We start from the raw sequence: 26,639 nt of genomic DNA on the forward strand, positions 1-26,639 counted from the left end.
CAGCTCTGAGGTTGGGCCACTGATGGAATAAAACAGAACATGGAGGAAGCCTACAATCTCTCTCTCTCTCTCTCTCTCTCTCTCTCTCTCTCTCTCTCTCTCTCTCTCTCTCTCTCTGTCTCTCTGTCTCTCTCTGCCTCTCTCTCCCTCCCTCCCTCTTCCCACTCCCCTTCCTAACCACAATCATGTTAGCTCTATACCCTCTCCAACATGATGGCCTGAGACCTCTAAAACCATGAACAAAAATTAATCCATCCCTGCTTAAATCGTCTTCTCAGGAATTTCATCACAGTACCAAAGCAGCTCCTGTTGCTCTGTCCTGTTTTGCTACACTGATAGTCTTATTGTGGTTACTTAGATACAACTAAAACCATAAACTGTCCATGAATCATCATGGCTCCTTAGTAGATAGCACATGAAGCCCCATTATAAAATGAATTTGTTTCCTAGTGATTTTGATACTATTCTTTCCTTTAAAAGCTGCTAGGTGGAATCGGTAGCTCATGCCTATATTACTAACTACTCAGGAAGCTGGGATCTGAGGATAGTGATTTACAGTCATCCCAGGCAGGAAAGTCTCCCATTTCCAATAAATTACTAAAAAACTGAGTGGAGCTGTGGCTCAAGTGTTAGAGCAGTAGTCTTGAGTGAACAAAAGGCTCAGGGACAATGCCCAGGCTCTGGGTTCATGCCCAGGACTGGCACATACACAAAAAAGGTTGCTAGATGGAATATGACATTTTACTTGAAAGTATATAAACAATGTGTATGACTCTTCAAAGCCCATCCTACATTTCACCAAGCTTTGCAGAATATGGTGCTGTGTTAAAACTACTTGAGGGAGAATGATGGAAAAGGTGACATTGATCAAGATGCATTGGAATCAAACTGACATGTTAAATTAAAACTCCTTTGTATAACTATTTAAAGATTTTTTTTTTAAAGAAAAGAAATAAAAGACTACTTGAGATGTAACTTTCTAAATACTTGCAGCTACTTCTGACCCTAGTAGGAAGCAATAAAAGTTTGGCTTTCCTCACAGTGACATTGTGTTTGTCACAAACTGTTGTAGTATTTCCCTCTGGACTTCCTGTCAGGAAGATCTGATCATTAGATCAATTCCCTTCCAACCTCAGCCATAAGCTGAAACAACTTATCTTTTGCTGACCAGATTAAGCTCATTAATTTGTTCTTTGCGCCTGTGATCAGAGCTGTGTCTATTAATGTTCTTCAACATTTAATTATGTAGTTTTTTTTGAAAATTAAAAGCAAAGGGCTATCATATTTCCAGGTCAAAAGAGAGCTTCAAATATTCTGTAAGTCTTTTGGTTTGGATCGCCCATGACCATTACCAGCATTACCTAAGATCTGTGGCTGTGGAAAGAAAAAACATAAACAAACAACCAAAACCCAGCCAGCTAGAATCTCAAAGAAACTAAAAAAGGCCCTATTGACATTTTTATCTTAAAAATTTGCTAATGTTTGGTGTACTGGAAGTTGAACTCAAGGCCTTGTGCTTACACTACCACTGAGCCCTGCCTCCAGCTTTGTTTTGTGCTAGTTATTTTTGAGACAGTGTTTTGCTTCTGCCTGGGCTTTGATCCACCTACTTGAGGCTTCTCATACATAATTGCTGGGATCACAGGCTTGTGCCACTGCAGTGTTTCCCTCTGTTGAGATGGAATCTCACAGACTCTTCTGCCCTCGTTGGCTTGGAACCACAATACCATCATTCTCAACCCTGAAGTAGTTACCATTACAATCATGAGCCACGAGACTGGCCCCTATTAACATTTTTACTCTTTCATTCACATTTCTTTCAGTTTTGATTCTGGTGTTAGGATGAGTTTTTGTAGACTACATATCACAATGAGGGCTCAGGTTTTGTAACTACATCACTTCTCTACTACATGGTTTTTGTCTTTAGGAAATAGGGCAAGAAGATACATTCTTTAAGATAACAGATATAATAATTACAGCTCAAATTATTGTTGCAGCTAAAGGTAAGTTCTACCTCTTTTTCACATGCTACGTGGCTAAATGTCTCATTTTAAACCATGACAATATTAAAGGTTAAATGGGTGTAACAAATGCCCATGTTAAATTCCTAAGGCTCTCAACCTGTGGCCCAGGCATAGGGTAGGGTTGTGGTTACTTCCCTGCTGTCAAAACTGAATTGAGCAGGAGAAGATCTGAGGAAGCCATACTCTCTGCTGATCTCATTGCCTTCCCTGGAGAGAATCCAGCAGCACATTTATAACACTAAACTTCAGAGTATGACAGAAAAAAATATTTACACTCTCAATGTGGTACGTAATTTTTAAAGTTGCAAATTTTCTTTGGCCAATATTGGCCCTTAACTCTACAGATTTCCAAATTTTAATAAGTGTAGTGAGAGGTAGTAGTATTAAGTTGATTATTAAAAGCTGCTCTTGAGAGGAGAATCTTCCCATTGGTTGTTCAGAACTCTGTCTGTCAGTGGTTGCTAGCTAATAAGAATCTGGAAACATTCCAGTGATAAAATTCTAGCTGTAATGAATGCTCAGAATGAGACTACACCATGAACTCTGTTTTACCTACACAGTTCACATGGTAAAAAGTCCTTGGCACATATTTGAGAACTCATGTTCCAATCTATCACCATGTACCTCATCTGCACTTTCATCCCAAAGAATCTTTCCAACTTAGCAGCATTATTTCACTCTTCCCTTTATAATGTTAACAGTTAAGAATATGTTCCCAAACCTCTTATTTTAGATACTTTCATGCATTCATGATTTGAATATAATCTGTTGGAAATTGCTAAGAAAATAACCATAGAACTTGCGAACCCTTCTAATTCGGCCTATTTTCATGATTAAAATCCAAGTGAATTTGAGCTGCTATAACCTGTTGATGTATTATCCTCAAAAATTACTGTCAGAGTCTCTGGAGGTGGAATTCCGAGAACAGTGTTTGCTCAGAGAAGGAGAAAAGACTTGAAGGTGCACCACAGCTTCCTTTTAGATAGTTTTAGGTAGTTCCCTGCAGTTATACAAGGATGTAGAACTTATAGAACTATCTGAAATGCAAACTGAATACCAAATGACTTATCAGTCAGATAAGCTGCTTAATTCCTCTTTCATCCAAAGTATTGCATATGGCAAAATAAACCACAGAGCCACTTGACCCAATCTACCTTGCCCTGTGGACTTTCCCAAAGTCCACTATTCATCTCTTTCTCCCCTTCTACCTAGAGATCTCATTCCTTTTCATAACAAATTCCACTGTATAAAACAAGAAGAAAGAAAACAATCTCACACAGAAAAAGAAATGTCATACCTCTGAGCTTTCCATTGGTTAAGCAGATGGCAGGCCCTCTCTCGCAAATGCCACTCCCAAAGTTACAACTGAGTAGAGATAGTTACGTTTATTAAAATGCAAACTTCAAAATGCTGTTAGAGAAAACTAATTTCTGGCATACAGAATACCTGAGTGAGCTTCATGTTACTATAATGAAGAACTGGAGGCAATTAACTTATAAAGAGAACAATCTTATTTAGCTCATTTTGGAAGTTCTAGCCCAAGACTGGGAGTTCCACTGCCCTGGTAAAGGCACTTGATAGCAATCGCTGTATGTGACAGAGGAAATGGCTCACCTCCTGAGTCAAGAATAAAGAGATAGAGAAAAGAAGAGGGAGGAGAACAAAAGGGAGGGAGAATTGATGAGAAGGAACAGGAGAGAGAAATCACAATCTCAAAGTTGTCTTTGGAGCAACATCCTCCTACCCCACCCAAATGTCTAAAGACTTCTCAGGCACCTCCCTCAATGGTTTCACCATCTCTCAAGGGCTTTCCTGGGGCCTAAGCCATTCACATTCACTCAAACCACAGAACTATCCATCTGAATCCATTTGTCATTCAGTAAACACCTTTTTAAAGTACCTACTGTGAGGTAGGGCCCACGTCAAACACTTCCTCTTTTCTCTTTATATACCTCCATTCGCAGAATGATCTGGAATTAACGCCATTGATTTTTTTTAATACTTCAATATGCCACAAAAATATGCATGGCTTAACCCAATTACATAGAAAGAACATGTTGGTAGAGCAGGGATTGCTGGGTTAAATGATATAACGATAGACTGCTCTGTAGTATTGTTTATGCTCTCCTGCTACAAATAACATTACACATGCTCTCGTTTCCTGAATTCTTGACAGCTTGGGTACTACCCCTCCCCCATCCTAGCCTACTTAATACACAGACACAGACACACACACACACACACACACACACACACACAAATAAAATACATTTCAACTTCTGATTACATTTGGAGGTCAAGCAGTCTTACATGTAGTTATAGGTCATTTCCATTTTCTCCTTAGTACTGGAGTTTGAACTCAATGCCTAGTGTTTGGTAGACAGGCACTCTATTATTTGAGCTGTATCCGAAACTCTTTTTGCTTAGTTACTTTTTCAATTGATTCTCACATTCATTCCCAGTCTGGCCTGAACTACAATCCTTCTGATCCCAGCTTCCTGCATACCTGAGATGATAGGCACCTGTCATGTGCCCAGATTCTATTGGCTGAGATGAAGGATCTTATGAACTGTTTTGCCCTGTCTAGCCTCAAATCATGTTCCTAAAATGTCTGTCTCCTGAATAGGTGGCATTACAGAGGTGAGATACACACCTGGCCTTCTCAATTTTGTTCTAAAAGTGTGGGGTCCCTCCCCCCTTGCAATTGGAGGTAATGACAAGCAACAAAAGAGTAAAACAGGAATCTCACTAATGAATAGCCATTTTAGTTGGCTGTTTATAACTGGAGACTCACAGCCAGAGGACTGGAATACTCGGACAAAACTGCAGTAAGACCTTCAGTTATTATGAAAATAAGACAGTTCTTGCACATTGCCTGAAATCCTTTGTCCACAAGTAAGCTTTACATCTTATTCTGCAAGGCCACATTTATTTAGTGTTCTCTTTTTTTTTTCTAGACTTAAAAATTTTGATTCTGAGTAAATCATTGAGATAAAGGATGGAAGCATGTTTAAAGGTACACAATATATATTGCAAAAATGTTTCTGTATAACAACTGTATCCTTTATACTTCTATGAACCTCTTATCAAAACATGTCTTTTCTATTTCTCCTTTTTCCAGATGCTACCAGAAATAGCTTTGTTTCATTTGCACTTATTGTTTCCACAAGGCACACTTAACTATTTGCCTAGGAATGTTTTTATAATCATTTCTTCTAAGGCCTTTCTGCCTTTTGCCTGCAGGTCCTGGTATTCCATGAAGAAGGGCCTGATGTAGAAGGAGGGAGTTCTGACTCCTACATTTGGAAATTCTCAGAGTTGGGAAAGGCATGAAGCAGTGCCAGGGTCTATGTCTTGGATGATGGAACCAGATCTTCAGTAGATGCTACTTGTTGTCAGTTCAGTGCCCATTCTCTCTGCCTGTTTCCCTGCAGAAACCTCAGATTTGTAGGGAACAGAATCAGCCAAATTATGCTCTTAGCTTATGCAGAGCACAGAGGCCATGAGGTAGAAGTGGAAGTCACTGGATGGAGTGTGTGGGAAAATTATTTTGGCTTCCCTTCCCCCCACCTCCAGGAGGAATGCAGTTGGAGATCCATAGTAAATCTTTTTATTGTTCTTGAAAATTAAAGGGAAGGACATTACATAACAGTGAAGAACATTGGCCCATTTTTCCTTCTTTCTTTCTTTTTTTCTGCTAGGATCACTTGATTTTTGCCTTGGCTAGCCTTAGACTAAAATCCTCCTACATCTGTCTCTTCCATAGCTGCAAAAACAGACGTACCTCACAGACCTCATGCCAGAAAGTTGATTGGGATAGGGGCTCACAAACTTTTCAGTAGTGTGGGGAGGGGAGTTTGGGCTGGCATTGAAACATGATCCTTCTATTTCTTCATCCCAAGTAGCAGGGATTGCAAGTATGAACACTATACTGGCTTTAAATTAGTTGTTCATGATTTTGGTACCCTGTATATATGTGTACTGGAACTAGGGAAGGGAAAGGAAATACCAAAATCGAGAGACAAGGAATAGAAAGACAAACCAATGCAACAGCAATTCTTACAAAACTATATGGCGTAAACCAAGTGTACAACTCATGGAGAGAAGAGGAATTCGGAGGGTGAAGGCAGGGGGAAAATGAGGGAGGAGGTAACAAGTTGGATAAGAAATGTATGCACTGCCTTACGTATGAAACTGTAACCCCTCTGTACATCACTTTGGCAATAAAGAAATGAAAAAAATTAGTTGTTCAGCATCATCTGATGATTTGTAGAGATATAGTCTACCAAGAGAAGTCTAACTGAAAAAGTAAGAGGAATAAAGAGATATTTCAGAAACTACTATAGAGAAAGAGAAATCACCATTTTTTTTTTTGTTCAGTAATTAGGAATCAGGAGGAAAACTTGTATCAAGCTTTCAAACCATGAAACTGATAATCTTCAGAATTAATAAATTCTTATTATTAATATAAGGATTCTTACTAGAGCAAAATAGAGGAAAAATATTAGAACTTACTGGCATAGGTAGGAAGTTTTTGAAAAAGAGGCCCAGGGGCACAGCAAATATGAGACAGACTTAACAAATGGGATTACATCAAAATAAGTTTCTGTACAGCAAAGGACATAGTTACTAAGTTAGAAAGACAGCCGACAGAGAAAATCTTTACCAGTAATACATCTGATGAAGTCCTAATATGCAAAATATACAAGGAGCTCAAAAAGTTAAGAACCCCTCCCAAAAAACAAATAAGCCAATCAACAAGCTGGCAAAGAAGTTTAAGAGATACTTCCCAGAAGAAGCAAGAATAGCAAATACACATGAGGAAAAGCTCAACATTCTGGCCACAAAGGAAATGCAAATCAAAATAACTTTGAGATTCTATCTCACCCCAATTAGATTGGCCAACATCAAGAATCTGAACAACAACAAATGCTAGTGGGGGTATGGGGGAAAAGAAACCCTATTGCACCATTGGTGGAAATATAAACCAGTACTACCACTCTGGACAGCAATCTGGAGGTTCCTCAAAAAACTAAACATAGGTCTTCCCTATGACCGATACCACTCTTGCACATCTACCTAGATGATTACAAGTCAGGATTTGGTAAAGACATTTGCACATTCATTGCTGCACTATTCACAATAGCCAAGTTATGGAAACATCCTAGATGCCCTACAACAGATGAGTAGATCAATAAAAGGTGGCATAGGTTTGCAATAGAATTTTACTCATCCATTAGAAAGGATAAGATTATGTCATTTGTAGGGAAATGGATGGACGTAGTTCAAATCATGCTAAGTGAGGTAAGCCAAGCTCAGAGACACAAATGGTATATGTTTTCCTCTTGTATGTGGAAGATAGACCTAAAGTATAACTGGACATGACAGCCTATATAAGACTCTAGACATTTACGCAAAGACTAAAAGGAGATATCTTTAGGGGAAGAACCCAGAGGTGTAACTTCTCTGAACATTTAAAATATTAATCATCAAAACAAAGTCCAGGAAATGGTAATTTTTTGTTGTTGTTGTTAATTCTGTTGTTGTTGGTGGTGGTGGTGGTATTAGTTTTTGTTTGAGGATTTTGGGGGGCTCTTAGGGGGGCACAGAAAGAGAGAAAGGAAGGGTGAACAAAGACAAGCATGTGGAAAATGAACTATGTAACTTATGAGCAGGGAGGAGAGGCAAAGGAAGGTGTGACATTTTCAAAAAAAGAAATGTACTCATTACCTAACTTATGGAATGGTAACCCCTCTGTAGAACTCCTGAATAATGACAATAAAGTTATATATATATATATTTTTTTTACAAAAACATGGATTTTTAGCCTAGGGTACTGGGAATGTGAGTTAGGTCCGTGATTTTGTTGGCAAACCCTGTGGATGCATCTTTGTACAGTTGTCAAGGGACAGAGTCTGGATTCATTTCACTGGCTCTTAGAAGAGCTCAACCTGTGAAGTAGTCTGTAAAGAAGGTGTCAATTCTGCCTGGCAGACCACCTGTGATGTGCTAAAGAGAAGATGCACTCCAGGGTCACCAGTCAGAGTTTTCTGGGTGCGGATGAAACACTTATGGAGCCCGGGTTCAGTCTTTGAGTCCTCTATAGCTATTTTCTGGTGGCCCTCTATCCTCACAGGATTAATTTGCCAAGGCAGTAGGTTAGAGGGGTAGAGGGCCATCTCTTCTAACTCTCCTTTTTTTTTTTTTTTTTTTTTTGCCAGTCCTGGGCCTTGAACTCAGGGCCTGAGCACTGTCCCTGGCTTCTTTTTGCTCAAGGCTAGCACTCTGCCACTTGAGCCACAGCGCCACTTCTGGCCATTTTCTGTATATGTGGTGCTGGGGAACTGAACCCAGGGCCTCATGTATATGAGGCAAGCTCTCTTGCCACTAGGCCATATCCCCAGCCCCTAACTCTCCTTTTAAGGAGAGAGAGAATGCCATGTACCTTTTCCCAGTGCCTTCCCACACGGAGAAGGAAAAACTGTTAGAGGAACTGAAGGTTCTGTCAATGGACTGAGGGAAAGGCTGCAAGTCTGGAGCAAGAATGAGCCACCTGTAAGAATGAGATGCACCTTGGTGCCCAAAGTGCCCAACTAAACAGGAGGAAGCAGTGTGTTTATGCAGTGTTAAGAGCTTAAATGCTTCAAGTGTGAACAACTATAGGAATGACACGCAAACTGAATGCATTCTTTGTCATCTGATTCTTGACCATTTAGAATGAATGGATTCTTGGATGGTCTGCTCTTCACCAGTACCCCAAACACTCAGACTTTGTGTAATAAGTTAGGTAGGAAGGCTTTTTTTTTTTTTTTTTAGGACAAATCACTTAAGTACTGGAACAAACCCAGAGCACTTTGCATTTATCTGATTTCTGTCTGAATACAGAACTTGACATTTAAAGGGGGTGAGTGCCTGCCGGGAGAACCCAGGCATTGTGTCCTGGCATAGAAACCGCCTCCTTTGAAATGAAGATAGTATGTAAACTCATCCGTTGGAGCTTTGGAGATCTCTTGCATTTGTTTCTCGGGCCTGTTTGAATTTGTCCTTTTAAATAGACTTCGAAGGGAAAATATCTGGCACCAATTTAGTGAAAGGGGATAGCATTAATTTTTTCCCTTAGAAAGGAAGGGTTCCTTAGGGAACACAGAATCTTCATGCATATTAGGTCAGACAAACCAGCCTGATGTCTGGGTATTCTGTGGCTCTAACTGCTCACTGCTAATCAGCTACACAGACCTTTCTGGATGGTGGAGAAGAAAATGGTGATGGAGCCAGTGGGGCTCTGGATGGTCTTCCTACCATTTAGGTGGATTAATGAAACACAACTGCCTTCAGGGACACCGATTGCCAGACATACTACAGCCTAGAAAATTGTTCCAACTCCTCTTAAATGCACTGAAGATTCAAGGTGATAAGTGATTAAGGCCCGAGGTGGCATTGAGGAAAACCAAGTATGGTTTGTGGCAATCTTGTCACATGCCAGAATACTGAGCAACTTGAATGGCCTGAAGGAAATCAGCAACTCTCCAAGGTAATATTTCACTGGAGAAGTGAGAAAGAGCAGTGACCACAGCGAAATGTGACTATTGTCTAGGTTGGCCCAGGCTGTCAACACACAGAAATAGTGGGTCTAGAGTCATATTTTCATAGGGCTAGTCCTGAGCCAGAAACCTCTTAGAGCCACCAGGGCCTACCATGCTCAAAGTCAGTGTCTGTCACTCTCTGTTTCTCTGTGTGTCTCTCTTTTGCTCTATCTCAGTCTTAGTTTCATTCTGTCTCTCTGCCATGGTCTCTATCTCTGTCTCTGTGTGTCTTTGTGTGTGTGTGTGTGTCTGTCTGTCTGTCTCTCACTTTCTCATAGAGGAGGAAGCTTAATTCATAGAAGGCTTAAATGCCAGCAAAGACCAGCAGCTGGGAGAACATGAGACTGGAGCTTTGTCAGGGGCCATGACAAGCAGGGCTCAGGGGAATATGAGTTAGTCATTGAGAAATGCTCTTGGTTGAAAGACAAATGATAGGCTTATTTAATATTGATTGTTCACTTGGACGTTCTCCCTCCTGTCATTATCCCAACTATCTTCATAGACTCATACTTTCATAAGATATCTATTTGCTTTTTTAAAATTATAAATGTTAGTTCAAGTCCAACTGCAGAACAAATGAAGCACAATGCCTTTGTCTAGTACAATAGTCCCATATTGGACTTCATGCCCCTTGTTTTGCTCTCATAACTTTGAGAACTTGGAAATCCTAAACTCTTTTTTTTTTTTTTGGCCTGGGGCTTGAATTCAGGGCCTGAGCACTGTCCCTGGCTTCTTTTTGCTCAAGGCTAGCACTCTACCACTTGAGCCACAGTGCCACTTCTGGTCTTTTCTATATATGTGGTGCTGAGGAATCAAACCCAGGGCTTCATGTATATGAGGTGAGCACTCTACCACTAGGCCATATTCCCAGCCCCACAAATCCTAAATTCTAACCAATGAAAAATCAACCCTATATTGAAGTACTAGACTCCACCATCCACTGCTAGGCACAGAGCTGATTGATCGACAATTTGAGGCTTCAGATTCTCTTATCCTGTTCTTCTTTAGCACAAGGACGAAAATACATATAAGAAGCTGAAATAACCACCCAGTTCATCCAAGGATCCTTCAAGAAGAGGGAAGCACTCTCTGGAAATCTGGGGCAGAGGAATTGCTCCCTCTCTGACTCCTGAGATCCAGCTCTGGGCTAGGTGCTAGCTCTTGGTTGATTCATTAGGACATCATTTTTCCCTTTATAAGATGAGTTAAACAAAAGGATCTCAAAGACCTCTATAAGCTTAAGTGAAGGTAAGTCAGGAAGAAACTTACTCAAGGACAAGGAAAGATTCTTGTGAGCAACATGCATAAACCCACACTGTACAAACTTTTGCCCAGTGCTTACTCTATGCAAAACACTGTGCTAAGCCCTTCTCATGTACCCCAATGACAGAGGCGATTTCTTATTTTAGTTCAAGAAAGAGAGGCAGAGGGAGGTTAAATAACTTGCCCAAAGTCACAAAGCTGCTAGAGTGGCCTAGCAGGAATATAATTATGTTTGTTTGTCTCCATAGCCTGAAATTCCCATTACCAAGGGTGTGACATCATCACCATCTGTGGAAATGTGTCTTATTTAAAAAATGATATGCTATACAGTAGTGAAAAATAAACAATTCAATCTCAAAAATATAATGTTATGGGGAGAAAACAACTAGACACAAATGATTACATATAGTGTGCCTCAGTTTAAATACTTCAATGCAGTTTAAATACTTCAAAAATTAAGTGATACTATTTCAAACTCTACAGGTAGGTGGCTACTCCAAGATGGAGAAGAGTCAGACTTGAAAGGACACACAAGGACTTCAGTGTGAGGGAGGTCTGCCTGGTGACCCCAGTTGTGCCTGTGTGTGTGTTTGCATTTATAGGAATTCATTGGACTGCATATTTCTGTACAAGATTTGGGTTTTTTTTTTTAGTTTTTGGTTTATTTGTTTTTGTTTTCTGAAGGCACATTAAATTTCAGATTTTCAAAAATTTGTCGTAGTGGAGTTTGAACTTAGAGATTCAGGGGACTGGCATTCTCCTATGTGAGCCATTCCTCCAGTTGGTACTCTACCAATTGAGTCACACCTCCATTCTGGCTTTTTGCTGGTTAACTGGAGATAGGAGTTGAATGGACTTTTCTTACAAGGTTGGCCTTGAACTGGGATCCTCAAATTTTAGCCTCCTGAGTTGCCAGGATTACAGGTATGAGCCACCAGGAGCCCAGCAAGTCTGATTTTTCACAGGTTAATTTGGAAATGTGAAGTTTTCACCTAGGCTGAACTCTAACTTCAAACCTCTAGATCTCAGCCTGCTGAGTAGCTAGGATTACAACTGTGAGCAAACAGTAGCTGGCTATAGTTCAGAATTTTTAAAAAGTTAAAGCCCACCTCTATCTTATGGCTCTCATACAGGAAGTTTTCCAAGTATAGAAAAGGAACTCAGGCCTTTCTTTACTCCTTGCCTTGTCAATTCCTAAGCTCTGGAACAAGCTTGGGTGACCTTCTTGGCTCCCTAGAAACTGAATATGTCTATTGTAGTTCTCATAACTCCTGTGTGCACTTTAATCAACACCCTGGTCAAAAAAGATTTGATTTGATATATTTTAAACTGATATCAGTACAAAGCAACAGATAAGGATCCAGTTTCAGCTTTCTGCAGGTGAATAAACCAGTTTTCCTGATACCATTTGCTAGTGGCTGTCTTTTATCCAGCCTATGATTTTGGTTTCCTCATCAATATTAGCTGGATATAGGTCTGTGGATTTATTTCTGGGACTTCTACCCTGTTCCACTGGTCCTTGGACCTGCTTTTGTGCCAATATCAAGCTATTTTCATTACTATAGCCCTCTAATAGAGTTTAAATCTGGAATTGTTATACATCCAGCATTACTTTTTTTTTTTTTCCCAAGATTATTTTTGCAATTTGGTTTGGGACCTTTTGCAGTTCCACATGAAGTTTTGGATTGTTTTCTCTATCCCAGTGAAGAACTTCTTGGCACAAATTGGAATTTTCTAAGTTTCAGGGGTTCTGCAAATCAAAAAAAGGATTGACAAATGCGATTGCATTGAATTAAGAAGTTTCTGCAGTAGAAAAGACATAGTTAATAAGCTAAAGGACACCTACAGAATGGATATGAATATCTTTACCAGCTATTTATCAATGGCCTAATAATCAGAATATACAAAGAGCTCAGAAAACTAAGCCTTCAAAGAATCAACAACCCAATTAATAAATGGGAAAATGAGCTAACTAGAGACTTCTCCAAAAAAGTAAAACTGTCCAATAGACACACGAAGAAATGCTCAACATTTCTGGCCCTAAAGGACATGCAAATTAAAAAAAAACACTGAAATTCCATCTCACCCCAGTAAGAATGGCCAACATCAAAAATGCAAACAGTGGGGCTGGGGATATAGCCTAGTGGCAAGAGTGCCTGCCTCGGATACACGAGGCCCTAGGTTCGATTCCCCAGCACCACATATACAGAAAATGGCCAGAAGCGGCGCTGTGGCTCAAGTGGCAGAGTGCTAGCCTTGAGCGGGAAGAAGCCAGGGACAGTGCTCAGGCCCTGAGTCCAAGGCCCAGGACTGGCCAAAAAAAAAAAAAAATGCAAACAGCAACAGATGCTGGCATGGATGTAGGGGAAAGGAGTCCTGGTACACTGTTGGTGGGAATGTAAACTTGTTCAATCACTCTGGAGAGTAGTTTAGAGATTGCTCAAAAAATTAAACATAGAACTACCATACAATCCAGCAATACTATTCTTGGACATTTATCCCAAAGTTCAGGATATAGTAAAGCCACTTGCACAGCCATGCTCATTGCTGGACTATTTGCTATAGACAAGATATGAAAGCAGCCCAGATTCCCTGGAATGGATGAATGGATCAAGAAAATTTGGTATATATACACAATGGAATTTTACTTCTCTGTTTTGAAGAATGATATTACATCATTTGTAAAGAAATGGATGGACCTGGAAAAAATTATGTTAAGTGAAACAAATCAGGTCCAAAGAGACAGAAGATTCATATTGTCTCTCATATGTGGGAGTTAGATCTAGTTTATAAATATATAAGTAAACACATAAAGTGTCATATGTACATGTATACAAAAGTATTAATTAAAGTATGGTATATGCAGGAGAGAATTCAAATGGTATAAGGCTTTAGAACAATCAATTCACAGTCGAACCCAATGAATGTCAGGAAACTGGTACTTGAATGGTGTGTGGGGGAGGTCAATGAGAGGAGGGAATGAAGAGAGGAAGGAAGGGAAAATGCAGTCATAATACTCATTTTATAGACTATGAAACCAGGAAAATTGAGGGAATGGGTGAAGTCAGGAATGATGAGAGAGACAATGAAAGGGTTGACATTGATCAAGATGCATTGTGCTCCTAAACTAGCATGAGCAGTAAACCCTTTGTACAACTACTTAAAGGTAATAAAAATGTAATTTAAAAGCATTTGATTTTAGACTTACTTATCCATCCTTCTTGGAACATAAATGTCACAAGAACAAGCATGACTGTTCTCTGTGTATTGCCAGGAATAAACACCGAGCCTGCCGCTCAGGGGGTACTCCATAGACACTTGCTGAATGACTACCCAAATGCATGAAGAATGAAGGTAGATTTCATTCTTTGCCAGAATTTAAATTCTAGAATTTGAATTTAACCAATAATTTATTTCTGGCTAGATACTTTTTTAGTAGATGTCGCAGAGAGTCTTAGACATCCTGGAATATTCCGTTATTTAAGAAGCATAAATGATGAGGAAACCATGAGAGTCAAATAAAAACAAGAACTGAGAGGAAACACTCTCCATGTGTATACACACAGTCATAAGATCAAGTTCCCTTTTTCCTGTTTAACTTGGGATTGTGTCCACCTTGCCTCCCTGTAGCACTTACATTTATTCCTTCTAATTTAGAGATGGTGCTCACATCATATTTCACTCTCCACATAGTAAGCCACTGTGTTCTCCTCAGGCTGTTCTTATTTGGGGGGTAGGAAGCAAGGGTTAAGCCAAAGTGGGAGTCAGATTTATTTTAAAATGTTTCTCTCCCTGATCATATTAATTAAAAATTCATTATTTCTCTACAAAAGACTAGCCACAGACTGAGAGAAAATATGTGCTAAACACACTGATACATAACAGTTTTCTGAAATTAAATTTAAAAAAATCTTTTAAGACTTGAAAATAAATAGCAGAATTGAAAACTCAGGCATCTCACCAAAGAAGATCTGTGGATGGAAAATACACACATGGAAAAAATATCAAACAGGATAGGTCATCAGGGAATTGTAAGTGAAAACAATTAGAGCTAAAACAGCACATCTATTAAGATATCCAAAAAAAATCCAGAAAATTGACAGCATCAAATGCTGGAAAGAATGTGAAGCAACAAGAACTCTCATTCATTTCTGGTGGGAATAAAAAATGTACAGTTGATTTAGATTGGAAGGCAGCTTGGCAATTTCTTACAAAGCTCAATATGGTTTTGCCATATAATTCAGCAATTCTAGGAATTATCCAGAAGGAATGAAAACTAACCTCTAAGACAAACCCTACACAAGTATATATAGAAAATGTATTAATAATTCCATAACCCAGAAAGCAACCAAGATGTTTCTCAATTGGTGAAGGCATGAACCAATTGTGGAATATCTATACAGTGGAATAAGAGCAATCCAATCAGAAAACATTTGTGTGATCCCCCTTCTCAAAGAAGAGCTTCTATCTTAGGTATGACGAGAAGCCTAACAAAGGCAGATGGTGCCCAGGCTCATGTCTGCGTAGTATTCTATTTCAAAATAACTAGCAAAAATCAGGCCTGAAGGTATGGCTCAGTGGTAAGAGCATCTGCTTAGCAAGTGCAAACTCCTGAGTTCAAAATCCAATACTGAAAAAAAAAAAAAGAAAGCCAAAAAACTCTTAGGTCATGAAGAACATGGGGAAATCCTAGATGCATATTGCTAAGTAAAACCAGCCAATCTGAAAAGGCTCTTTACTGTGTGATATGAATTATGTAGCATTCTAAAAAGCCAAAATGGTGTGAATAATAATAATAATAATAATAATAATAATAATAATAATAATAATAGAAATAGCAGGGTGCCTGTAATCCTGGTTACTCAGGAGTCTGAAATCTGAGGACTGAGGTTCAAAGCCAGCTCAGGCAGGAAAGTCCATGAGACTCTCATCTATAATTAACTACCAGAAAACTGAACGGAGTACTGTAGCTCAAAGTGGTAGAGTGCTAGCCTTGAGCAAAAAAGCTCAAGGGACAGGAGCTGGGGGTATGGCCTAGTGGCAAGAGTGCTTACCTCATATACATGAGGCCCTGGGTTCAATTCCCCAGCACCACATATACAGAAAACGGCCAGAAGTGGCGCTGTGGCTCAAGTGGCAGAGTGCTAGCCTTGAGCAAAAAGAAGCCAGGGACAGTGTTCAGGCCCTGAGTCCAAGCCCCAGGACTGGCCAAAACAAAACAAAACAAAAACCAAAAAGCTTAAGGGACAGTACCCTTGACAGGCCCCAATTTCAAGCCCTTGACAGACCCTGAGTTCAAGCCCAATGACCAACAAAATGAATGAATGAATGAGTGAATGAAGAAATAAAGAAATATCAATGGACTTGGGGTTTATGTGGGGAGGGAAAGTAGGTTGGCAGAGATAGGATGGGTGGGATTTTAGGTCACTGAAACTCTTCTTTCCCATATCATAATGGTAAAACAGGAGTCATTATAGAGTTCTTAAAACTTGCAGAATGCACTCCACAAAGAATGAACCTTATGAGTAAGGTACAGATTTCATTTAATACTAATGTATTAATGTAGTCATCAATTCTCACAAATGAGCCACATCAATACAAGATTGAACTGGGGACTGAATCCCAGGCCTCTGGCAGGCTAAGCACCTGCTCTATCACTGAGTTGAAGCCTTAGTCCTTGGACTGTATATATTCCCTGCAGGAGAATCTGGAGAAGAGGGGGAGAGAAGAGGTATAAAGGAACTCTGTGCTTTCTGCACAGTATTTCTGGAAGCCAGAAACTACTCAAAGAAAGTCTATTAAAAATTATTACACACACTTTTGGAAAACAAACAAAAGTAAAAAGAAGAAAAAGCACCCCACTTGTGCCACAAAAGGACTGTATACTTAACTTCAAAGTTGAGAGTTTAAAAGGAAATAAACTAGGCAGCTAAGGTTAACAGGCCAGTCTCTAGAGTATATGTTGTTTCAATTACATCAAATAAAAACAGAATTTAAAAATATAATTTCCCTAGACACATGTTACAGCCAGGCAATCAACGGCCAGTTCTGGAAGCCAAGGACCCTAGCTTGGTTCTGACTCTGGTTTGGCTTGCACATGACCACACCTCGCCTTGTTTGGCAGCTGCATGCCTGATGTCCTGGGACCATGCCAGAACTGACTCGACAGCAGCAAAAAGTTCAGCCCACCCTAATGCATGCAGGAAAGCACTAGAAACTTTGTGCAGCACTGTCTAGGCAGCCATGGCTGCAAAAGGACCACCTTTGTGAGCTGCCTGGTTGCCAAAGCCTTTGGGGAGGCTTATAGCCTCAGGAATGTAACTTCATGGCCTCCATGAGTAGCACTTACACAGTCCCCCTCCAGCTTTCACTGGACTCTGAATCTCAGTCACTCAGCTGGCAGAAGCATGGGGACAGTGTCAACCTTCACAATTGTGCTCCTCTATACCCCTCAGTTTTTAGGGGAAAATGGGGGCCCATATGAATGGCATCCTATGAATTTTCTTCAGGGAGCCCCAATCCTGCACTGAGGCCTCATTTGGGGGTCACTGATGGGAGGGACCATGATGGGTGTCCCAAGCTCTCTGTTAGTCTTCTTCAAATCACAAAAGAAAGTCAAACAAAATCAAACCAGCCCAAAGACAAATCTACTGCAAGTGAGAACATTCTTTTAAGCAAAACCAGAAAGGCGTATAATTAATACAAATGGGCTACATTAGAAAATACACTAAATCTCTTCTCTTTCTCCCTTTTTATCTACTTCCTCTCTCACCCACAGCCTCAGAGAGTAAACTGCCGTCTGCCGGCCTAGTTAGAGATCTGGGAATGTACTCCCTTTGGTAGGGTGTAGATTGTTTTGCTCTGTGAAAGGATATAGAGTAATCAGGTAGGCAGAGGTAGAATTTATAAACTAGAAATCAACTTTAAAGACAACCATTCCTCATAATTCAGAAGCTGAAATGTTTCTAGATGTTTTAGAAATTTGGAATATTCCCATCTTCCTTCTTATACAACAAAGCTACAGTAAATGTCATTTTGTTCCTAGTGACTCCTGGAGAACTTCATGGAACCATCTTAGATAAAGAGGGCACTGCTCTGGAAAATAACAGCTGTCATAACCAAGACTTTTGAATTGTATCAGTCTCTCACACACCTATTGCATTTCTTGCACTCGTAATTCACATGCAGTAGGTATTCAATAAATACTGAATAAGTATGAAAGCTACATGTATAAGTCACACTTTCTCCAAGCAGTAACCCAGAGACAGGATCAGAGACAAGATGCCTAGAAAAGTCTCCAAGCCAGCAACTTCACACCAACCTGGGAGCTTGTTAAAAACGTACACTGCCGCCCCCCAATCCCCTGCCAAACACACACACACACACACACACACACACACACACACACACACACACACGCACACACGCACGCACACACACAGAATTGGAAACTATGGATGGTTTCAGCAATCTATGTTCTAACAAGTTCTCTGGGTAATCCTGGTTTCTGCTTATGATTGAGAACTATGGTCTAAAAGGTGTTTTTCCCACCCCAGTACTAAGGGAAGGGACTCATGAAATTGCTGTCCCATCTCACTGACAAAACTCCCAAGTCAAGAGTTTTTACTATGTCTTTCATTTTGTGTGTGTCTGCACATGCGCACATGCCAGGGAATTTGTGCCCATAACTGATGAAGGTTAAGACAAATCCAAACCCACACATAAAAGATTCTCAATCTAACAGAACCATAAAGGAAATAAAGAAAGAAATGAGGACCCACAACTCCAGGGACTACTTACAAATGAAGACCCACAGGCCTTGCTGTCCTTGTGAGGCATTCACTAATGGAATTGGGAAGGAGAAAAGAGGACCAGGAGTTTTCCACCCACTGACAGTCTGGGTTCCATGTGCTTTCATGACATTGTGTGGCCTTTGAGCTGCAGTGGTAGGAACAGCCCCTTCCTTTCAGGTAGAAGACACCTGAGCCATTAGGGTTGCAGCGTTGGTGTCTGGCAAGCTGCTCAAAATCCTTCCACACCAGGCAACAGTAGGGATGGCTCTGTGTCTAATGCGCAGTCTTACCAATTATGACAATCTCAATTTTTTAAAACTTCTTGCCCAAATGAAGCTCAACTTCCAGGCTAACCAAAGGGCAACAAACATGTATCAGCTTATCAGGGACTATCCTGGTGTTAGCACTGAGAATTCCACATGATGGAAAAACTCCTTAGCATTGAGTAAATTTAAAATCCTACATTCAGTCACACTTAAGGATGAAGAGTTCCAAGGATAAATACAGCCCTCATTTGCTTCCTGATGGCTAAGCTGCTGCCCAGAGACACAAAAAGGTGGTAATGAACAAGTAAAAGGCAAAGGGAAATAATGTAGTTGATGATATTAAAGAAGCAGCAAGCAGAAAAGGCAGCAGCTGGCAGGTGAACTTGGCAAGGTGCTCAGAAGTCCTTGAGTGGACAAGCCAAGAAAGTTCTGGAACCAGGTCTTAAAACTCAAGGCCAACACTAGATGCTCCCTGGTGGCTGTCCCAGACTCTGACCCTATATACTGCCAATCATACTGTCAACCCTGCCCTCAGAAGGCTGTGACAATGCCACTTGCTCTCAGCACTCTAAACATGGAAGCTGTTAAAGTGACTTTTAGCCAGATGCTGGTGGCTCATGCCTATCATCCTAGCTACTCAGGACCTGAGATCTGAACATCACCATTCAAAGCCAGCCTGGGCAGGCAAATACAAGAGACCCTTGTCTCCAATTAACCAGCAAAAAGCCAGAAGTGGAGATGTGGCTTAAGAGCTAGAGTACCAGCCTTTCATAGAAAAAGCTCACAGAGAGCATGCGGCCCTGAGTTCAAGCCCTAGTATGACACAAAAAAGTAAAATCATGAAATATAAAACCAGGTCCTGAGTCATGAAGAATAGGAGATTTGTGTTTGGTACACTCATTGTGAAAAGCCATTATGGGTGGGGAACATTTTTGCTGTCTGGAAAGTTCACTTACACTGCCTGCCTTGATTCCTGATGACTTTTACCATCCATCCTCAAACTCAAAACCCAAGGGGCTGTTGCAAACTCAGATCATGTCTCTCCTGGGCTGAGAATGCTCATGGCTCTCCACCTTGGTGAGACCACCCTCACTGCTCAAGAAGTGATCCTTGGATCAAAAGCACCAGCATCGCAGGAAACTCCTTAGAATTACAAGATAGCAGGAAACATACATATCTGTTGGTGGCTTGCTTCACAGTCTGCATGTTAACCCATCTGCAGGAGTCAGTTAGGATGTTGAGACATGCCAAGCTGTATTGTCCTGTTGGCTGTGCATTTCCTACACCTGTTCTGTGTGTTCTCTCAGCTCCCAGCACACGGGCTTCTTTCTACACTATCATGTCTGTTCTCTCCTCAGGACCTTTCCCTGCCTGAAACGCTCTTCTGATAGATAGCCACATGGCAAACTGGCTACCGTCCTCCAGCCTTTACTCAAAACTCCAATCCCTAATGAAGTCTCCCTCATCATCTGCACCAAAGCATAGGCACTCCCGGCCTCAGTGTACACTTGAACAACTTCTTGCCACTCTTGCTGCACTTTCTCCCCAAATACTCACCTTACATAACATCCCATCTGACTAATTTGCTTTGTTTATTATACATACTTTTTCTCATCTGTCCCCGTGTGCTACATACAGTATGGCATTGTGTGAACAGGACCAAGATGGTGTGACTGACACAGGGGCACTTTACACACTGGCCTTTGTTACTGGCACACAAGATCAATAGAGAAATTTAGAATGACCTAATTCAGAAAAAAAAATTTAGAAAAGTTGAGATCAACTCTATATTGGCATAACATCCAAGTGCATAATTGTTGTGGTAATTTCTTTTTATTGCATTTCACGAAAGTGTCAGACAGTGAAAAATTGGAAAGTAGTCAGTTGGAAAAATAAAAAAAAAACTAGTCTTCTCATTACAGTTTGATAAGTACTGGCACAAGACAGTTCTGGAACTTAGTAAATGTTACTAATTGTCTTGAATAAATAGGTGGATAAATAAAAAGGTGTAATTCCCCCACCCCTGCCCTCAAGAGCTAAGTAGGATCTTACTGTAAGTTGAAGGGAGTTCTGCCCTAACTCATGGATTGTGAAGAATGAACTGCTGTTGGGTCTGATTGACTGTTGATGGATTGTGGTGTGGTGTATCTGGAGGCTATTGAATGCAACTTACAATGCTTAATAAAAAATCTTTATTCTTTTAGTATATATAAAAAAAGAACAAACACCTAACGAATAACATAGTACTATTGGACCAAGTATGTATATATTCCTGTCCATCTTAGTAATGCAAAGGGATTTGTGTTGTGTACTTCCTGCGTGTTCTGGGCTTGTCTCTCTTCGTGAAAAATAAATCCACACATGGACCTCTTGGGGACATTTCTCAGATGCCAGCTGAAGACAGTGCTGTCCAAGTCCTACATTTACAGAATGTTTTGCTTGTCTGCTCAGAATAGAGTTCAAGCCTGGACATTTCAGATTCATACCCTGCACCTCACCCAACCATATTCTTCAGGACAGTAAAGTTAGTTAAGTTAGGCAAACCTGTGGGATGCTATGTTTTTCTGAAAACTGAAAAGGCTATATATTTTCATTTGGCCTTCTCCAAAAATATGGGTTTAAACAATGAGTTATTAAGGGCAAAACAAACAAGAGGAAAAAAAAAAACCCAAGCACTGGTGGCCACTGCTTGTAATTCTACTCACTCAGGAGGTTGAGGTTTGAGGATCAAGATTCAAAGCCAGCCTAGTCAAGAAAGTCTGTGAGGCTATCTTTACCTAATGACCAGAAAGCCAGAAATGGAGCTATGGCTCAAGTGCTAGAGTGTCAGCCTTGAGCAGAAAACTCAAACAAGAGCACAGAGGCCCCAAGTATAAACTACAATACCACACACATACACACAGACACACAAACATATACACACAAAAAAATAAACATAAAGATATAGTATGTTACAGTGTCTTAAAGACACATTCTTGTTTCTGTAACTAATAACATAAATAAAGCTGGAGTCTTTTTGTTGGTTCAATTTATCTTTGTTGCTTTCTAAGGTCAAAGGAAATTGGCTTATTTATGAGTCCTCGCCTACCTGTTTAAACATTCTTCCCCTGTCCTTGACCCAAAGCAACAGCAACAAATGATATAACTTGAAGTATTTTAATTTATTTCTCAAGTATTTTTTTTTTTGCCAGTCTTGGGGCTTAGACTTAGGGCCTTAGCACTGTCCCTGGCTTCTTTTTGCTCAAGGCTAGCACTCACCTCTTAAGCCACAGTGCCACTTGTGGCTTTTTCTATATATGTGGTGCTGGGGAATTGAACCCAGGGCTTCATGTATGTGAGGCAAGCACTCTACCACTAGGCCATATTCCCAGCTCCAATTTCACTAGGATGTTATAGTTAAATGTCAGGAGATATTTACTTGCTTTTAGGATTACTAGAAAAATATTTTTTGGCTATTTCCATGGTTTGCTTATTCAAATGGAGTTCTGATTTCCGCTTGCTTTCATTGTATTTCATAAGGGCTTTGAATGCTCAAGAATAAAAGAATTTAGACCAGGGACTGTGATATAGCTCAATAGTAAAACCTAAGCAAGTGCAAGGCCCTGAACTTGAGCCTCGGCATATGGGGGAAGAAAAGAACCTAGGCTGAGTGGTGAGGAGAAATGTATAGCTATGATTCTGGAAAGCTTAAAGCCTATCAGATGAATGAAAATAACCAGTAGGAGGCAGGGTAGGTTAGGTACCTGAAAAGCCAGAGGACACAGGACAGGCAGCCATTGAAGAATGGACCTTGAAGTATGGGAAGGACTGTGCTGAGTGAATTGGAAAGACATGGAATAGAAGGGGGAATGTGACCAATGTCACAAAGGAGAGAGAGAAAACATATCAGGTTTGTCCAGGGATAGAGAACAGTTTAAAGATTTGGAGAGAAATGAGACAAAAGACATCAGTGCAAATCAGAACTAGAAAGAAAGTTGATTAGAACACAGAAAGCCTTGAATGCCACATAAGAATTGATGCTGAGCCACTGAAGAGAACAGAGTATCAGGTTTATGTTAGAAAGGCTCCTTGAGCTTTTGTGCATAAGAGAAGTTAGAAGAGAGAAAGAACACCATTGGATGCTGCCCATAAGAAAGCATCAGAGGAAGTAATACTGATAATGACCCACCAAGAGAAAATTGAAACAATTGTAAGAGGAAACAGTTGTAAGATGAAAGTTAATAGCTATTTATGTAAGCTAGGTTTGCAATTCATAAATAAGTTTTTCCTTAGACAATATTTTTCTAAATGAATCATTGAAAATACAGTATATGTTATGCCCCTCAACTATTCTATCATAACTTAATGTCTTACAGTAAAAAAATCATTTCTCAACCTGTTGCTTACACTCCTAGATTAATTGTATTTATATAATATCAAAAGCCACCACAGTAGCTGACAGTTACTGAACTCCTGGTACTGTGCCATGACTTCACTTGGGCTACTCAATTAATCCTCAACACAGCCCTCTCAGGTATGAACTACTGAGCTTATGTGGGAGTAATGAGGGACAGAGTTGTTATATAACCTGATTAACCTATATAACCAGAGAGCAGAGATGTGAAGCCAGATAGGCCTGACTTAAGACCTATGCTTTTAGCTACTCAATGAGATATTGTTTTATCTTTTGGGGAGTTATTCCTACTTTAAAGCAGAATACCAAAATAGAACAAAGACCAGATGAGAAACAATAAAAACAAATAGCAGGATGATTGGAACCAAAAGATGTCAACAATCACATTAAATGTAAATGTGCTAAAAACTTCAATTAAAAGATAGAGATTTTTCTGTGGAGGAGAGAAAAATACCAACTAAATTCTTGCATCATAGACTCTGCTCTGACACATTGTCTTTCTTCTAAATCCTCCTCCCGCCTCCTACCTCCTTGTAACTTTTTTCCTGGACACTGACTGGCTGTAGGAAACTATTGCCTGTGGCAGATTTGTTACCATTTACTGCATATCTATGAAAAAGGTTATGGCATATCTCTTGTGTAAAAAAGTTTAAGTTCTGTAAGAACTGAAGGTCAGTCATTTTTATGTATATCCATTTCACTCTATACTGCTTTGTCACTGAAAAACTGGAAAAAAAGAAAATTGGAAAGACCTGAGAAATGGCTTCACTTTTCAGAAAAATAGATGAGGTCAATTAAGTGTAATATGAGTATCTTAAGTTGAAGGAGTTTCTTTCCTTGAAGCAATTCACATTATCCTGAGTAACTTCTATATATAATTTTTTATAACCCTGTTCTGTATTCTATCTTCCAGGAGAACTGATTGTAGCTACCCACAGACTTTAACTGATATCTACCATAGTTAGTAGCAGGGAATTCTGAAAAGGGACCAGAAATGTCAGTTTCCAAAGGCATGTAGTATTAAGATGTCTTTCTCTTGTCTAGAGAAAGGCATGTTGTCCAAAATACAAAACTACTCTAAATCCAAATGCTCTACCAGACCTGAGCTTGTGGCCCTGAATGACCTACTCCACTAAATTGTGTTGGAATAGTTTCTTTATTTGAAGTTCTTGTAAGAGAAAAGTTATCACTTTGATACTCATTATCTTCCCTCAGTAACGTAAACTTAAGTGTAAGAGCAGGTGATAAAGCTTCTTTGTTTTGATGCAGCTTTGTTTCCAGTCTTTAGGATTTCCCAGCTTTGTTTCCAGTCCTTAGGATTGCCCAGCCTGAGTGCTATCTTAACATCAGGCCATTTTGACAGTCCGCAGACATCACTTTCTAACAAGCACACCAATGTGCCAATGCGGCAAGCAGTTCAAAAGGTCTGTCTTACTGGGTTTGTGAGGGGCTTCTTGGGGGCTCAGTCCTTGGCCATCATCGGGGGCAGCATGACATGTCTGACAACACAGCACAGCAGTCCCGGCAACCACGAGCTTCAGAAAGACCCAGTAAGAGAACCATCATTTTTATCCTGTGACAGAGCAGCCAAATGACATGGCTTTCATTAAACTAAGGGATCCTTAGCCCTAATGTAAGGGGAAACAGCTAAGTACACTGGTGACATTGCTAGGCTGCCCTCATCTTGCACTGAAGTGAATAAAGGTCCCCTCCTAGGGGTAATTAGGAGCCAAGTCGCAACATATTTTTCTTCATTCATTTATTTATTTCACCTAGTACTGTCTTACATTAATTTTAATCCAGGTCAGATCAACATCCAGGTGCTAATTTACCCCTTTACTTAATTTTTATCCTTAAGAAAAAAAATAAGAAAATTTATAGGAAGGTATTAATCTACTTAACATTTCTAAGTATATCATCCAAAGGATTTTTTTTTTTAATCTTACATATGCTCGGCAGAGTTACTGGCAAAAACTGTACATTTTCTTCATTTCAGCCTTTCAACATCAAATAGTAGGCAGCAAAAATTGGATCAGACTTCAAAGCCTGCTGTGGGCTCCAAGTCACAGAGAGACGCGTCCATTTCACATATTGAATTCAAGCAGGATATCAAAGGGCTACCAAAGAACCTCAGGTCCTCTCTCAGAAAGAGGCTCCACCATCTGCAGAGTAGAGTACTCAGACAAATCACCTCGGGGAGCAGCTAGCATTTATTCTCAGCTGCAAATTTCCAGCCTTTTGATTCTCTCTTCACTGTACCTCCCTGTCTCTGCTGAACCAAAGTTCTTTAGCAGGCTGGGCTTTTGTCTCAAAGACTTCAAAATATGACTAACAGTTTCAGGTTTAGATAGCCTGGCCAAGCATCACAGACAGGCTACAGGATCATGAACTTGACTGAATGAGATTGAAAACAGGATACACAGTTACTTCAGAATCAAGATGTCTAGTTACCTTATTTGCATGTCCAGAAAAGACATCACTGCCATTTGGAGAACTGTGGGTTTGTGAATCCCTAAAAAAGAAAAGAAATAACAATAATAATAATTTCAAAAGATTTGAAAATGAAAGGCTGTTTTTTTTCCTTCAAAGAGGAAGGAAATCATGCACTCTCAGCTTCCTAGACCAGTCCCACAAAGAACTGTGAAAGACTAGAACAGTCCTCACACCAAGAAACAGCCACAGAAGCCTGAGAAAGGTCAGGAAACTGCCCTCTAAACCCTCTATAAATGAATTCAGGGTAGTAGCATTGTCTGACTTTACCAAGGTTCCTGTGGACTTTATCAAGAAGAGAAGCAAGCTGGTGCTAAGGCTGTGCTTCCCACTGGACACATTCACCTTATTCATTCAGCATTCAAGAAGTTAACATGGACTCTGCAGCCATCTCTAGGCCTGGGAAATGCCAGGTGCTGAGAATTTGAGAGGACTACTTGCTGCTGAAAAATACTCTGCACGATCCAGTTATACATGAATGGTGCCTATAGTGGAGGCAGAGCATCCTATAGGAATCATACTGAGAAGCTTAAAAGGAAACCCTACCACATTGAGTAAATTAGTAACTTTTAAAGTCTGGGAGAATCAGTTGTACCCAATCAAATCTTTAAGTAAGACATATAGTTAAAATAGAATTGTTGTGATAGTAGTGCCTTTCAGGTGGACCAACAGAGAGGAAAAATAACTTCATCAGAAAGGGAAATATGTTCTGACCCTGCCTCAAGTTTCCTGATCCCACATGTACACACATGCAGTCACACATATGTGACTGGCGAAAAACTACATACATATACACATATATATGTGCATATGACATGGGTTCTAGT

At 40.1% G+C, this 26,639-nt stretch overlaps 1 protein-coding gene across 1 annotated transcript in view; it reads right to left on the bottom strand.

Moving 5' to 3' along the window:
* The window catches only part of Myo3b (myosin IIIB), a 408,218-nt gene that overhangs the window by 80,900 nt on the left and 300,679 nt on the right, over nt 1–26,639 (bottom strand). Inside the window, exons 29-30 of the mRNA XM_048345752.1 lie at nt 25,774–25,834; nt 24,758–24,857 (exon numbers count right to left, since the gene is read on the bottom strand). Of these exons, the coding sequence (XP_048201709.1) occupies nt 24,758–24,857; nt 25,774–25,834 (161 nt within the window). The remainder of the gene's footprint in view (nt 1–24,757; nt 24,858–25,773; nt 25,835–26,639) is intronic.

This window comes from Perognathus longimembris, chromosome 4, assembly GCF_023159225.1.
Source record: "Perognathus longimembris pacificus isolate PPM17 chromosome 4, ASM2315922v1, whole genome shotgun sequence".
NCBI classification, from domain to species: Eukaryota; Metazoa; Chordata; class Mammalia; order Rodentia; family Heteromyidae; genus Perognathus; species Perognathus longimembris.